The sequence below is a fragment of the Parambassis ranga genome, chromosome 17 (genome assembly GCF_900634625.1).
Source record: "Parambassis ranga chromosome 17, fParRan2.1, whole genome shotgun sequence".
Lineage (NCBI taxonomy): Eukaryota > Metazoa > Chordata > Actinopteri > Ambassidae > Parambassis > Parambassis ranga.
In genome coordinates, this window is record NC_041037.1 from 21199418 (window position 1) to 21211675 (window position 12258).

A 12258-nucleotide genomic window follows, 5' to 3' on the forward strand; every position below is an offset into this window, starting at 1 on the left:
GTGGCAGTAACTCTAAAAGTTATTGATGTTTAATGTATCCATCAATAACTAATCATTTAACCCTGTCAGCTCCAGATTAGCTGCTGGTAAATGATGACGTGATGAAGTGGGAGGGGTGGGGGGGTGTAGTCCTCCACCAACCCCCACCTCCCACCAGTGTATGAATCCGGACTGCACATGCGCAGGAAGCGCGATAAGTGCACATTTTAAAGTCATGTGTTAAACACACACACACACACACACACGCACACACACACACGCACGGTAACGGCGCGCTGTTCGATGAGCGCGCGGCTGTAATTAGCCGTTCCCCGCCGCTGCGTGCACGAGACATACGGTGCGCCGCAGACTGGAGTTTATTTATTTAATTATTTATTTATTTTGGAGCCGCAGCGCGCTCACTTCCGCGTTGTGTGTGTGTGTGTGTGTGTGTGTCACCGTAAAGCAGGAAGCAGTGTAGTAACGTGTAGGAGCGGATCAGAGCTGCTGCTGTTTACCTACAGGTATGTACTGTCCGCCGGGTTTGGACCTTAGCCGTTAGCTTGTCTCTGCTAACACGGCTGTCAGTGTGTGTGTGTCAGTGTGTGTGTGTGTGTGTTGGTCCGTGTCTCACTGCTGACACTCACACCGGATGCTTGACGTGTCGCGTGAAGCCTCAAACAGGTGATTTCATGTTTCAGGGTCGATGTCAGGTGAAGCGCAGCGGCTACATGGAGGCTAACTGACCGAGGACGGGATCCATCGGAGCTCAGACACACACACACACACACACGGGGACTGCGGTACAGCAGCGGCACGATGCCCCCCGGTAAGTGTGTGAGAGAGTGTGTGTGAGTGTGTGTTAACATCCTGGATTGTGTAAGTGTTGAGTCCATGTCGGCTAATTATAACAACAACAGGAGGATTGAAGAGTTAAAAAAAGTGCAGTGGTGCGTTCAGGGTCACTGCAGGTGTGTGTGGAATCTGATACTTTAATCTATTGATCATTGTGTTGTACTTGGTGTTCAATGATAGCACACAATAGATTTCTTTAAAATGTTTAACCCCCAAATATTGCATTAATACAACATTATGATATAGTAACATATTGATTCCCAGATCGATTGATCGATTGATTGATTGATTGTCTGTATTCCACTCCTGTTGCTATGGTTGTCACGGCTCCTGTGCTGCTGTCTTACGTTCTATTAAGTTCTATTGAGTGCTGGACAAAGTTTCCATTTCCCCCATTCACAGTGAATGCACCACACTGTCACAAGTTAGCATGAGTCACAGCTAACACCCAAACTACTGACTGACTCCACAAGCTTAGCAGGAGATGCTACATGGAGACGCCTCCTGTTTCTCCCACCTGACCTGAATGCATCACAGCATCACTGAGGCTCGGCCAGCACACGGAACAACAAACATCACATGCAGACCCCCTGATGTAAACCAGCATCGTGTGTAGTTTAGGGGCAGCGCTGGCTGTCAGGACTTTCTGCCTTGCTGTGTTTTTATGTTTCTTCTTGATAGGGCAGTAGCACTGTGTTTACTTTAATTGGAGCTAACACAGCTAGCAGGCTAACAGCAGCCAGTTGAATGGATCATACACACAGCTGTTTCTGCTGCTTCCTGCAACATCTACGTAGAGAAATGGAACTTTTCTTTCTTTTTTTAAAATGCAGCTCAGTCTGACTCTTCGCCCCCTGGTGGTTGACTGCAGGATAGGTTGTGTTAGTGGACGGGACGGGGACGCTCCTCACAGAGATGGTTTATGGTTTGTTGGCTAATAATAAACCTCAGGATGAGAATTTATCTCGCTTCAGTCACACTGATCAGTATCCAGATGCTCTTTTCTCCATAAGTTTGTAATGAATTGTCGTTAATGCAGCAGACAGGCTACAGGCTGGATGTAGAGGTTGAGTGTTTGGGTGGAAAAGATGACGTCACAGATGGGAGCGCCTGCAATGAGCTGACGTGCAGCTACCTGTTGAGTTTCTGTTAGTGTGACTCACAACAAATCTCGTCCCTGTTCGGACCGACCTGGCTGAGCAGACTTGAGGTTTCTCGTGTGTTTGTGACTCTTTGAACTGACTGTAATCAGTGTGGGTGGAGCAGCGTGTTTTATCGACCAATTAGCAGCCAGACAGAAGCATGAATGAGGTGTGAATGTGTCCCAACAGCCAATCACAGCTGCCCTCTGTTTGGTTCTTCACATGGACAGTTCAGCATGCGGTGGTTACTTTGTGCTAAGATTAGCTGTGAACGCCGGTCTGCGGTGTTACACTCCAGCTCCGGCCCATCAGGGATCGATGGAGGAGGCGTCACATCGCTGCTAATGTAATCAGCACTTTACCACTGGGAGTAATTACAGAGCAGACAGCAGGCCTGCAGGGATGCAGAGTCCTTGAAGCTGCAGATGCTGTCTGCAGCAAGTAAACTCCAGCATCCAGACACATCAGCAGCCTGAAACTCCTCCCCCTCCTCCACCTCCTCCTCCTCGCACCCACCCATAATAAGTCTGTCTGCAGGGGGACTCTTGTTTCTCGTCCTACTTGTCTCAGCCGCCAAGTAGGTTTTTAGGAGAGAACTGTTTTCCAGTAAACAGCAGCTGGTTACCTGCCAGAGCTGCTGGAGGACACGAGAGGCGAGGGCGCACAGAGTCCAACTTTCCCGAAATAGAAGCCGACAGCACACACACACACTCACACACACACTCTTTGTGGAGCCTCCTGTTGTTCCTTTATTCATGCAGGGTTCCACCAGGTGCAGGTTGAAGTCAGGACAGACGCTGACAAGGACACGTTATATTTTAGAGGTTAAACCATCACAGTGCAGACTGTGGTATGAACAGGACCTGCAGTGCAGCAGCCACAGAGACAGAGGCTGCCTTCACATGACAAGACACATTTATTTTACACAGAACTACAAATGTTTTCCTCAGACCTGCGTCTGCTGTCCTCTGAAACACGTGCACAGCTGGGCTGCATTTACCAGCAGCTGCTGAGCGAAGTCACATGGACACAGCTCTGAAACATGTCCAATTTAGGAGCAAGACATTGGTGCATAGATGTCCCAAAGTCTGAGTCGCTTCATGGTCTGCATCGATATAGCGCGTTTCTACACACCTGAGCCACAGCTCTGTGCACATGACCCTGCGTGATGTACAGCCTAATCCTCTGACCCCGCCCACTTCAGAGATGTTTCACACCATTAGCTTAGCGGTCAGTGTGCTAATCTGCAGGAAGTGGAGACTGTGTTTTCTCTGTGCTGTGCCCTGACATAAATGTGGAGGTAAAACCTGCCGGTGTTGTGTTGAGACACTGATTCACCTGCAGCCATTTGGCTGCTATTAATAATCCACACTGATGCTGTGTGTGTGTGCTGCTCCATTTCAGAGCCTTCACTCCTGGGTCTGTTGTGGTCTGGAGGCTCTCATTATCCTCAAAGTGTTAACCACCTCAATTAAGTCATTATGTAGGACAAACCCGCGGTCGCTGCTGTCACTCAGGCTCTCTGCTGCTGCTCTACACCGCCTGAGCCGCCTGATCCGCTCACAGAGATCAGCAGAGATACACGGAGCCATGCATGCTGCTGGGAAATGTTTGTATTCTGTTATTCTGTTACTGTGCAGAGGCCTTCGTGCTGCTCACAGAGAACTTCATGCTGCAGGTTCATGTTACAGTCAGAGCTGCTTCTGTCAAAGTGATGATTCCCTGAAAGACTCTATAGATTTTCCATGTGAGACGTGTTGTGTCAGTGTTGTCAGTGTTATGTCAGAACCAGCCCTCATCCTCCTCTGCAGGTCTGCAGACTGTTGGAAAACAATCAGCAGTGTGTGAACTAGGGCTGAACGATTTTAAGAATAAATTGAATTGCGATTTTTTTCCTGGCAAATATTGCGATTTCGATTTCATCCACGATTTTTTTCAAATCATGTCAAACATGTTTCTGTGTAAATGACTTCAGGTAGCTACTCTGTCACTTCTCAAAAACTATCAGTAGATCTAAAAGTAAACTCTGATAACGTGCACTCAGTATTAGTTTTAATAAACATGAAAATTTAAATAACAATTACAGAACAAAATAAAGTTTTATTTCAAATAGGTTAAAAGAAGACTAATGTAGTTCTGTAAAGTTTTATTCAACAGTCATTAAACAGACTGAAGTGTGCCTCCTAAGGTTAAACAGTAAATACAGTGTTGAGACTTAAGTAACTCTTAAAGTTCAATGTGATTTAGAACAAATGATCAAACTTTCATGGGAATCATATCTAAGGACAAACGGAGCTGCTGCTGTCACCTCTGTCCACCGTTTACTAGAGTCCTCATGGAGCCTCTTCATCAAATGCCTGCGTTATTGTTTGGTGACGTCATCAGCTGCTGCCTCTGTCTGCATCTGATGTACACACACACACACACGACACACACACACACACACACACACACACACGCGACACACACACACACACACACACACACGCGACACACGCACACACACACACACACACACACACGCAACACACACACACACGCAACAGCGACACACACACAGACTCACGTGACACAGACACACACACACACACATGCGACACACACACACACAGACTCACGCGACACAGACACACACACACACGCGACACACACACACACACACACGCGCGACAGCGACACACACATGCGACACACGCACACACACACACACACACACACACAGGTGTAGAAGAGCTGCTGACGGCACAACAGCAGCGAACCTGAATATAAGGAGCTGGTAATGTTCAGAGAGGTGGGCGCGTACGTGCTCGTAGCATTTACACGCGGCCCTTCCACTGCGACACACGCCGCGCACACACACACAGGCTTAGAAGACGTGCTGCTGCTGCCGGCAGAAACAGCACCGAACATAAAGGTGGAGTTCGTTTTAGGGACCAGTTCCTCTGTTTTCTTTTCGTTTTCGTAGCATTTGACAAAACAAAACCTGATTCAGTTAGGAGCAGTGCAAAAAATCGCGGCTTTGACGATCTCAAAATCGCGTCATCTGAGATCGCGATTTTCGGTCTAAAACGATAGATCGTTCAGCCCTAGTGTGAACCAAGCGTTGTTGTTATCAGTGCATTGACTGAGCTGTTAATGGAGCGGCCAGACAACATGTGACATGACATGATTCAGTCGTCTGGACAGCGGTCCGTCATGGCTTCCTGGATGAGTTTTCTGTTTTTATACAGAATCATTAGTGTTAGTTTTGATTGATTCTTCTGCAGGATCAGTTATTAATTTATGTAAATGAAGGGTTTTATTTGCCTGACAGGTGACAGATGGGCGGTCACATCAAACTGTCTTGGAAGTTGTCCATCACAGGCTTATTTCAGCCAATCAGAGGGCTTCTCTCTGTCATCAGCACCCGGTGTTTCCAGGCACCGGTCTGATGGATAACTTTCTTTGATGACATTCACAGTGAGAGAGCTGCTGCACGCTGACGGGTTTAGAGTCGCTCCCTTTACGGAGGTTTTCCACTGAGCCGTGAGAGGGAGGAGGCGGAGTTCTGTCAGCCCTCAAGGGCCCCTCTAAGAGCCAAGGGGTCCGTACAGTTGCCCTCTTATTTAAAAAATATTTAAACATAAGACGACTGTTGTTAGAATTAAGGAGGATTAGACACAAGTGTTTTTGTTTATTTATAATTCATCAGATACATGTGGGAAAACAAACAGCCAGCAGACCCATCAATCAACACAATCGATCAATAAATTAGGGAAGAGGAGAACACGTCCACAATTCAGAGTCTGGCAGGACGCATTACAACAGTCTGTATGAATCAGAAGGCTCAGCTCCTGTTTGTGGAGGGGGGGGGCGGAGTCTGTGTTGTTCAGATCTTCAAAGTCATGTCTGCTGAGAACTCCGTCACCCAGCATGCATCTGTGTCCCAGGTGGAGCGGCAGCGTTTAGGATGCAGGAGCAATCAAAGTCGGAGGGACCCGGCGGGCCCCGCGGGTTTGAAGCTCCGCCGGCTCCTGTGCTCTGGGCTCTTAGGACGGGGCCTCCCTCAGTAGTTGGCTGTGATTTGAACGCGCAGTGGAAGACGGTTTGTTCTGCAAAGGAGGATTTTGGCCTAAATATAACTTCAAAGGAGCTGCGCCTCCCTCTGTTTCCTCCACCGGGCGCGTCTTTGCAGACGGGGGAAGCTTTTATCTGCGCCCGCTCGCTGCTTTCAGCACCTTCAGGAGGATTTCACGCTCCTCTTTGGCCGGATGTTTGCTGGCGCCTCTGTCAGACAGGTGTCAGGACAGAGATGTTGTAGCGGAACACCTGCATGTGAGGCAGTGCCTCCGTCAACGCCTGAATGAAGATTAACGCCAGAGTATTTGTATGCAAATGACGGAGTCACACGTGGAGGACTTTGATGTTGGGGAATTAATTTGTGTTTTCAGTGCTTCCTGTAGTTCAGACAGCATCCAGAGAAAAAACAACACGAGCCGGATTAAACACGCAGAACGAACGCACACAAGTTCAAACATTTCACGGCTGTCACACCTTCAGCCCGACCTTCACCCTCTGGTCTGATGCTTCATCAAAGAGCAGCTTCAGTCTGCAGCATTGATCCGGTGTCAGAGGACTGAGACCAGCAGCACAACCGTTAGCCCAGGACTTCATGTGTCCTCAAAGCAGCTGAACTCAAGTCAAATGAGCTCCATGGTCCGTGTTGTGCGGCGTGTAGACGGTTGAAGTCACTCTGAGCAGCAGCCCTCAGATCACTGCAGGGCCTTCAGGGTTAAACATCAGAAAACACATTCTCACCCAGATGTGTCTTCCAGCTGCTGCTGTGTAATCCCACACTCGATGTTCACCTTTGATATCCTGGTGTCAGTTTCCCTGTCAGTCTTCCTCTCTCTCTGCCCTCCTCCTCTTCCTCCTCTTCCTCTCTCTCTCTCAGCCCTCCTCCTCCTCCTCTTCCTCTCTCTCTGCCCTCCTCCTCCTCTTCCTCCTCTTCCTCTCTCTCAGCCCTCCTCCTCTTCCTCCTCCTCTTCCTCTTCCTCTCTCTCTCTGCCCTCCTCCTCCTCTTCCTCTCTCTCAGCCCTCCTCCTCCTCCTCCTCTTCCTCTCTCTGCCCTCCTCCTCTTCCTCTCTCTCAGCCCTCCTCCTCCTCCTCCTCTTCCTCTCTCTCTGCCCTCCTCCTCCTCCTCCTCTTCCTCTCTCTCAGCCCTCCTCCTCCTCCTCCTCTTCCTCTCTCTCTGCCCTCCTCCTCCTCTTCCTCTCTCTCAGCCCTCCTCCTCCTCCTCCTCTCTCTCTGCCCTCCTCCTCCTCCTCCTCCTCCTCCTCCTCCTCCTCCTCCTCTTCCTCTCTCTCTGCCCTCTTCCTCCCCCTCCTCCTCCTCTTCCTCTCTCTCAGCCCTCCTCCTCCTCCTCCTCTTCCTCTCTCTCAGCCCTCCTCCTCCTCCTCCTCTTCCTCTCTCTCTGCCCTCCTCCTCCTCCTCCTCTTCCTCTCTCTCAGCCCTCCTCCTCCTCCTCCTCTTCCTCTCTCTCTGCCCTCCTCCTCCTCCTCCTCTTCCTCTCTCTCAGCCCTCCTCCTCCTCCTCCTCTCTCTCTGCCCTCCTCCTCCTCCTCCTCCTCCTCCTCTTCCTCTTCCTCTCTCTCTGCCCTCCCTCCTCCTCCTCCTCCTCTTCCTCTCTCTGCCCTCCTCCTCCTCCTCTTCCTCTCTCTCAGCCCTCCTCCTCCTCCTCCTCCTCTTCCTCTCTCTCTGCCCTCCTCCTCCTCTTCCTCTCTCTCAGCCCTCCTCCTCCTCCTCCTCCTCCTCTCTCTCAGCCCTCCTCCTCTTCCTCCTCCTCCTCCTCCTCTTCCTCTCTCTCAGCCCTCCTCCTCTTCCTCCTCCTCCTCCTCCTCTTCCTCTCTCTCAGCCCTCCTCCTCTTCCTCCTCCTCCTCCTCCTCTTCCTCTCTCTCAGCCCTCCTCCTCTTCCTCCTCCTCCTCCTCCTCTTCCTCTCTCTCAGCCCTCCTCCTCTTCCTCCTCCTCCTCCTCCTCCTCCTCTTCCTCTCTCTCAGCCCTCCTCCTCTTCCTCCTCTTCCTCCTCCTCCTCCTCCTCTTCCTCTCTCTCAGCCCTCTCTCTGTGTTTTCAGAGCACATGTAGCAGTCCAGGCGCTCGCTGTGTGATCCCTCTGCCTCGACAGTCTGTCCTTTTTTGGATGTGAGGTGCTGCTTGTGAAAGAATGTCTTCACACAGTGACCTGAGAGATGGAGGAGGGACGATCTGAGCTACACTGTTGTTTTTCTCTAATTTAAGAGATAAAACTCAACATCAACAACAACCGAGGCTCTTGTGCTGGGATATGAACATGACAATGTTTAAATATTTGGAGTGATTCATTTGAAAGTATAGTTTCAGTTTTGTTTTTCAAACCATGTGAATGAATAATGTAGAATCGAATGTGTGCTAGGTTCACATGTTTTCATGTGCATAATGTAAAGGATGGCGTTTTGACTTCTGGACACACGTGGTATTACAGCGATTGTTTAACGACAGCCTGCAGATCAGCCAAAGACCCGCTTTATTCTTGTCATGTGACTGCTGGCGAGTCCATCATGGCTTCCCATGGCTTCACTACTGAAGAGTGCATATTTTATTTAACTCTTTATTTTCAGACAGAACCATACTGCATTTGTGATGCATTCAAGGACCATCGGACAGTTCTGAGAGAGATGACTGTTGGTTAAAAAGTGTGCGTGCAGAGTCCTGGATCTGTTGTGTGTTTGTCATTGAGCTCCAGTCTTCCCAGCATGCTGCTGCCGTCATGTGCAGATGTTACAGGTGTTCCTGTTGACATGAGGTTTCCATCAGAGGCTAAAGTGGGACTACAGGTTGTTCTTCAGCTGCACTAACAGAATAAGGTCTGCTGTCGGCCTGCTTCTTCAGTCCTTACTTCCTCCTTTCACATGGGTCATGTTGTGGTTTCAGATAAAAGAAGTCCAGCAGTCAGTTTCACTTCTTACTGAGCACGTCGGGGATGTGTGTTTGTCCAACTCGTCTTCAGCTCAGACTGACTCTAAAATTAGTTTTTGACTAGTGTGAGGCATGATGGTGTCTGCTGCAGCCATCTGTGACTGTACACACACACACACACACACACACACAGAGACAGAGAGACACACAGACAGAGAGAGAGAGGGACACACAGACAGACACACACACACACAGAGGCACACAGAGAGCGATAGAGAGAGAGAGACACACACACACACACACACAGAGAGAGAGAGACAGACAGAGACAGACAGACACACAGACAGAGGATAGTGGTCATGTGACCGTGCAGTTGGTTTATAGCTTAGCATTAGCTTTTAGCTTCTGGTGATATTTAGTCTTTACTGGTGTTCATTAGTGGTGATACACCTGGAGGCTTGTTATCAGACGCTAACTTCCAGATTATTCTACAGTCATACCTCATCCTGCTGCACTCAGAATGTCCTCACACTAACTAAACTTAGTCCTCACATAGATGGAAGTACAAAACCACTCTGTTACACAACCACAGAGGCCCACACACTCTCACACACACAGATTTAAATATACACACACTCACACAAATGTAAATAGACACACACACACACACACACACACACACACACTTCTAAATGCTAAATTCCTTCAGCAGCAGTCGCTCTGTGAATCTGCATAATCACGCTCCAATCAGGATGATTAAAACACCTTCAATACAACACACAGACCCACAAAACACACTGATGTGTGTGTGTGTGTGTGTGTGTGGGGGGGGGGGGGGTGGTTCTGACAGGGTTTCTGAGTGTTTGGACTCTGCAGCGCTGCAGTTTCACCTGCAGCGTCCTGCTGCTGCTGCCGGCGAGGGGAAACACAAGCACTGCAAGGTCAGCGATGAGTGTCAGTGTGAGGAGGGGGGGGAGAGAGGGGGAGGGAGGGAGGGAGAGAGAGAGAGAGAGAGAGAGCAAGGGTGGAAAAGCATAGAAAGAGAGAGTCGGAGGAGTCGAGGTCCACCTGGCAGGCCGTCCGCCTCCGCCGCCTCCAATAAGATGGATTCAGAGAACAACGAGTCGGGTAGGGGCTGTTTTTAATTTGTGACTCCTCTTGTGTGTGTGTGTGTGTGTGTGTGTGTGTGTGTGTGTGTGTGTGTGTGTGTGTGTGTGTGTGTGTGTGTGTGTGTGTGTGTGTGTGTGTGTGTGTGTGTGTGTGTGTGTGTGTGTGAGTGTGAGTGTGTGTGTGTGTGTGTGTGTGTGTGTGTGTGTGTGTGTGTGTGTGTGACAGTGACAGTGACAGTGACAGAGTAAAGGAGACTAACAGAGTCCAGGTCTGTGTCTCAGTGAACAATCCTGCACGATGGCGGCCATTGATCTGGGCTCCGTGCGAACCCCCACCCCTTTCCCCCCGCCGGCTGTCCAATGAGCGGCTCTGGCTCTGCTTGACTGACACACCTCAAGGCCAATCGATGAGGCGCACAGACTTCATCTCGCCTTAACGAGCGAGGGATGAGCCACAACAGGATGCTGGTGATTGATGATTGTTATTGAAGCTCGTGCTGTCCCTGCAGCGACACACACACACACACACACACACACACACACACACACACACACAGGAAAGGAAATGATGGACACAATGGTAAAGTGAGCGCTCAGGCTGGACGTCAGAGGGAGCTTTGAAAAGTGCCCAAAATAAGATGCAGTGTTTGATTCTGTTTAAAGATCAGTAACATTCAGAAGTGTTTGTAGAGGCCAGTGTGTTCTGTTGTTTGGGTTTTATTGGGTTAATACTTCCAGTGTCGTTCATGCTAACTGCTGTTGTGTGTTGCAGTTTACGTCCTGTTGGATACCTGTGTGTGTGTGTGTGTGCTCATCCATGGAGCAACAGTAACACCAGAGCAGCTCAGGTGTTGACCTGCAGCGCCCGTGCGGCCTCGGCTCTCTGCTTATTTTGAGCATTATGTTCAGTACATATCATCATGTACATGCCGCCCGTGTTCCAGGTGTATCTGAGCATGAAGGACTGTGCGTGGATGTCCTTCAGCCTCAGGCGGGCAGATGTTTGATTGGCGGCATCGCTGAAGCACCAGAGGTCGTCGGTCGCCTTTCATGCTCAATTAAGTCCCTCCCATACAGCCTGCTAACTCGCTGCGAGGCACACACACACACACACACACACATGTTTGTTCTTCTGTCTCTGTGAGGAACCCTCATTGACATGCATGTGGAGTAACTAGAAGTTCTAACCTTGGCTCTGAAATGAGGACGTAAACATCCAGGAGCGTTTCTTGTTTCCTGCTGTAAGAACACGAGTTTATTAGAATTAGATTGTAGACGCCTTCAACATGATAAGCAGATGGTTTGATCCTCTGTGAGGTTTTCACAGTGAACAGAATGACTGGAAGCTGATTGGTTGAACCATCTGTCAGTCACTGTCACAAGCTCCCATCTAATCAATTCAATTCAATTCAGTTTTATTTATATAGCGCATATTACAATCAGACATTGTCTCAAAGCGCTTCACAGGAACCCCCCTAAGAGCACTGTGGCAAGGAAAAACTCCCTTTAAGAGGAAGAAACCTTGAGCAGGACCCGTCAACTTAAGGGGGAACCAGTCCTGCTGCTAGTCAGAGAGGATGAGGGAGAGAGAGAGAGAGAGAGAGAGGAGCAAACATGATACAAACATGATACAGTACAGAGCAAACATGACAGCAAGATGAAACAGTGATTATATTGTAATAGATATCTATATATATCGTCGGTCCATAAGTAGGAATAGTAATTTGATAGTAAAGATGAGCAGCAGGGGCTGATGAAGTCGATGAGCACAGGAGAGACTGCAGGTCAGTATGCAGGTCTTGAGACCTGCAAAGAGAGAGAGCGAGAGCGAGGCACAGAACTACAAGGAAGACAGTAAACACAGATTATGAGACGATATTACCCAGTATGATCCAGACTAAGGAGAGTGGAGGAGAGGTCAGAGGGTGTTCAGAGGATCGTGTTTGTGCCCCCCGACAACGTAGAGCAAGAGAGACTTCACGGGCCGGACTGCAGGTCATCATCCAGGTCTTGAGACCAGTGTGAGCCAGACTAAGGAGAGAAAAGGAGAGGTTAGAGGGTGAGAGGGAAACTGCTCAGTGGATCATGTTTGTGCCCCCCGACAACGTAGGCCTAGAGCAGCATAGCTGTGCTACACACTAGGTCTAAGGCTAACTGTAGGCCTTACTAAACAGAAAAGTTTTAAGTCTAGTCTTAAAGGTGGAGGCAGTGTCTGCCTCTCGGACCCAGATTGGTAACTGG

General features: G+C 49.4%; 1 protein-coding gene across 3 annotated transcripts in view; it reads left to right on the forward strand.

Moving 5' to 3' along the window:
- The first annotated feature begins 245 nt into the window (after window positions 1–245).
- efr3a (EFR3 homolog A (S. cerevisiae)) overlaps window positions 246–12258 on the forward strand; it is a 57103-nt gene continuing 45090 nt past the window's right edge. For 2 of the 3 annotated variants that reach the window (XR_003671970.1, XR_003671971.1), the window contains exons 1-2: window positions 246–503; window positions 681–808. Coding sequence is in view for 1 of the 3 variants with exons in the window: in XM_028426774.1 (XP_028282575.1) it covers window positions 799–808 (10 nt within the window). In the remaining 2 variants the exon portion in view is untranslated. The remainder of the gene's footprint in view (window positions 504–680; window positions 809–12258) is intronic. The other variant, XM_028426774.1, reaches the window with a different exon arrangement.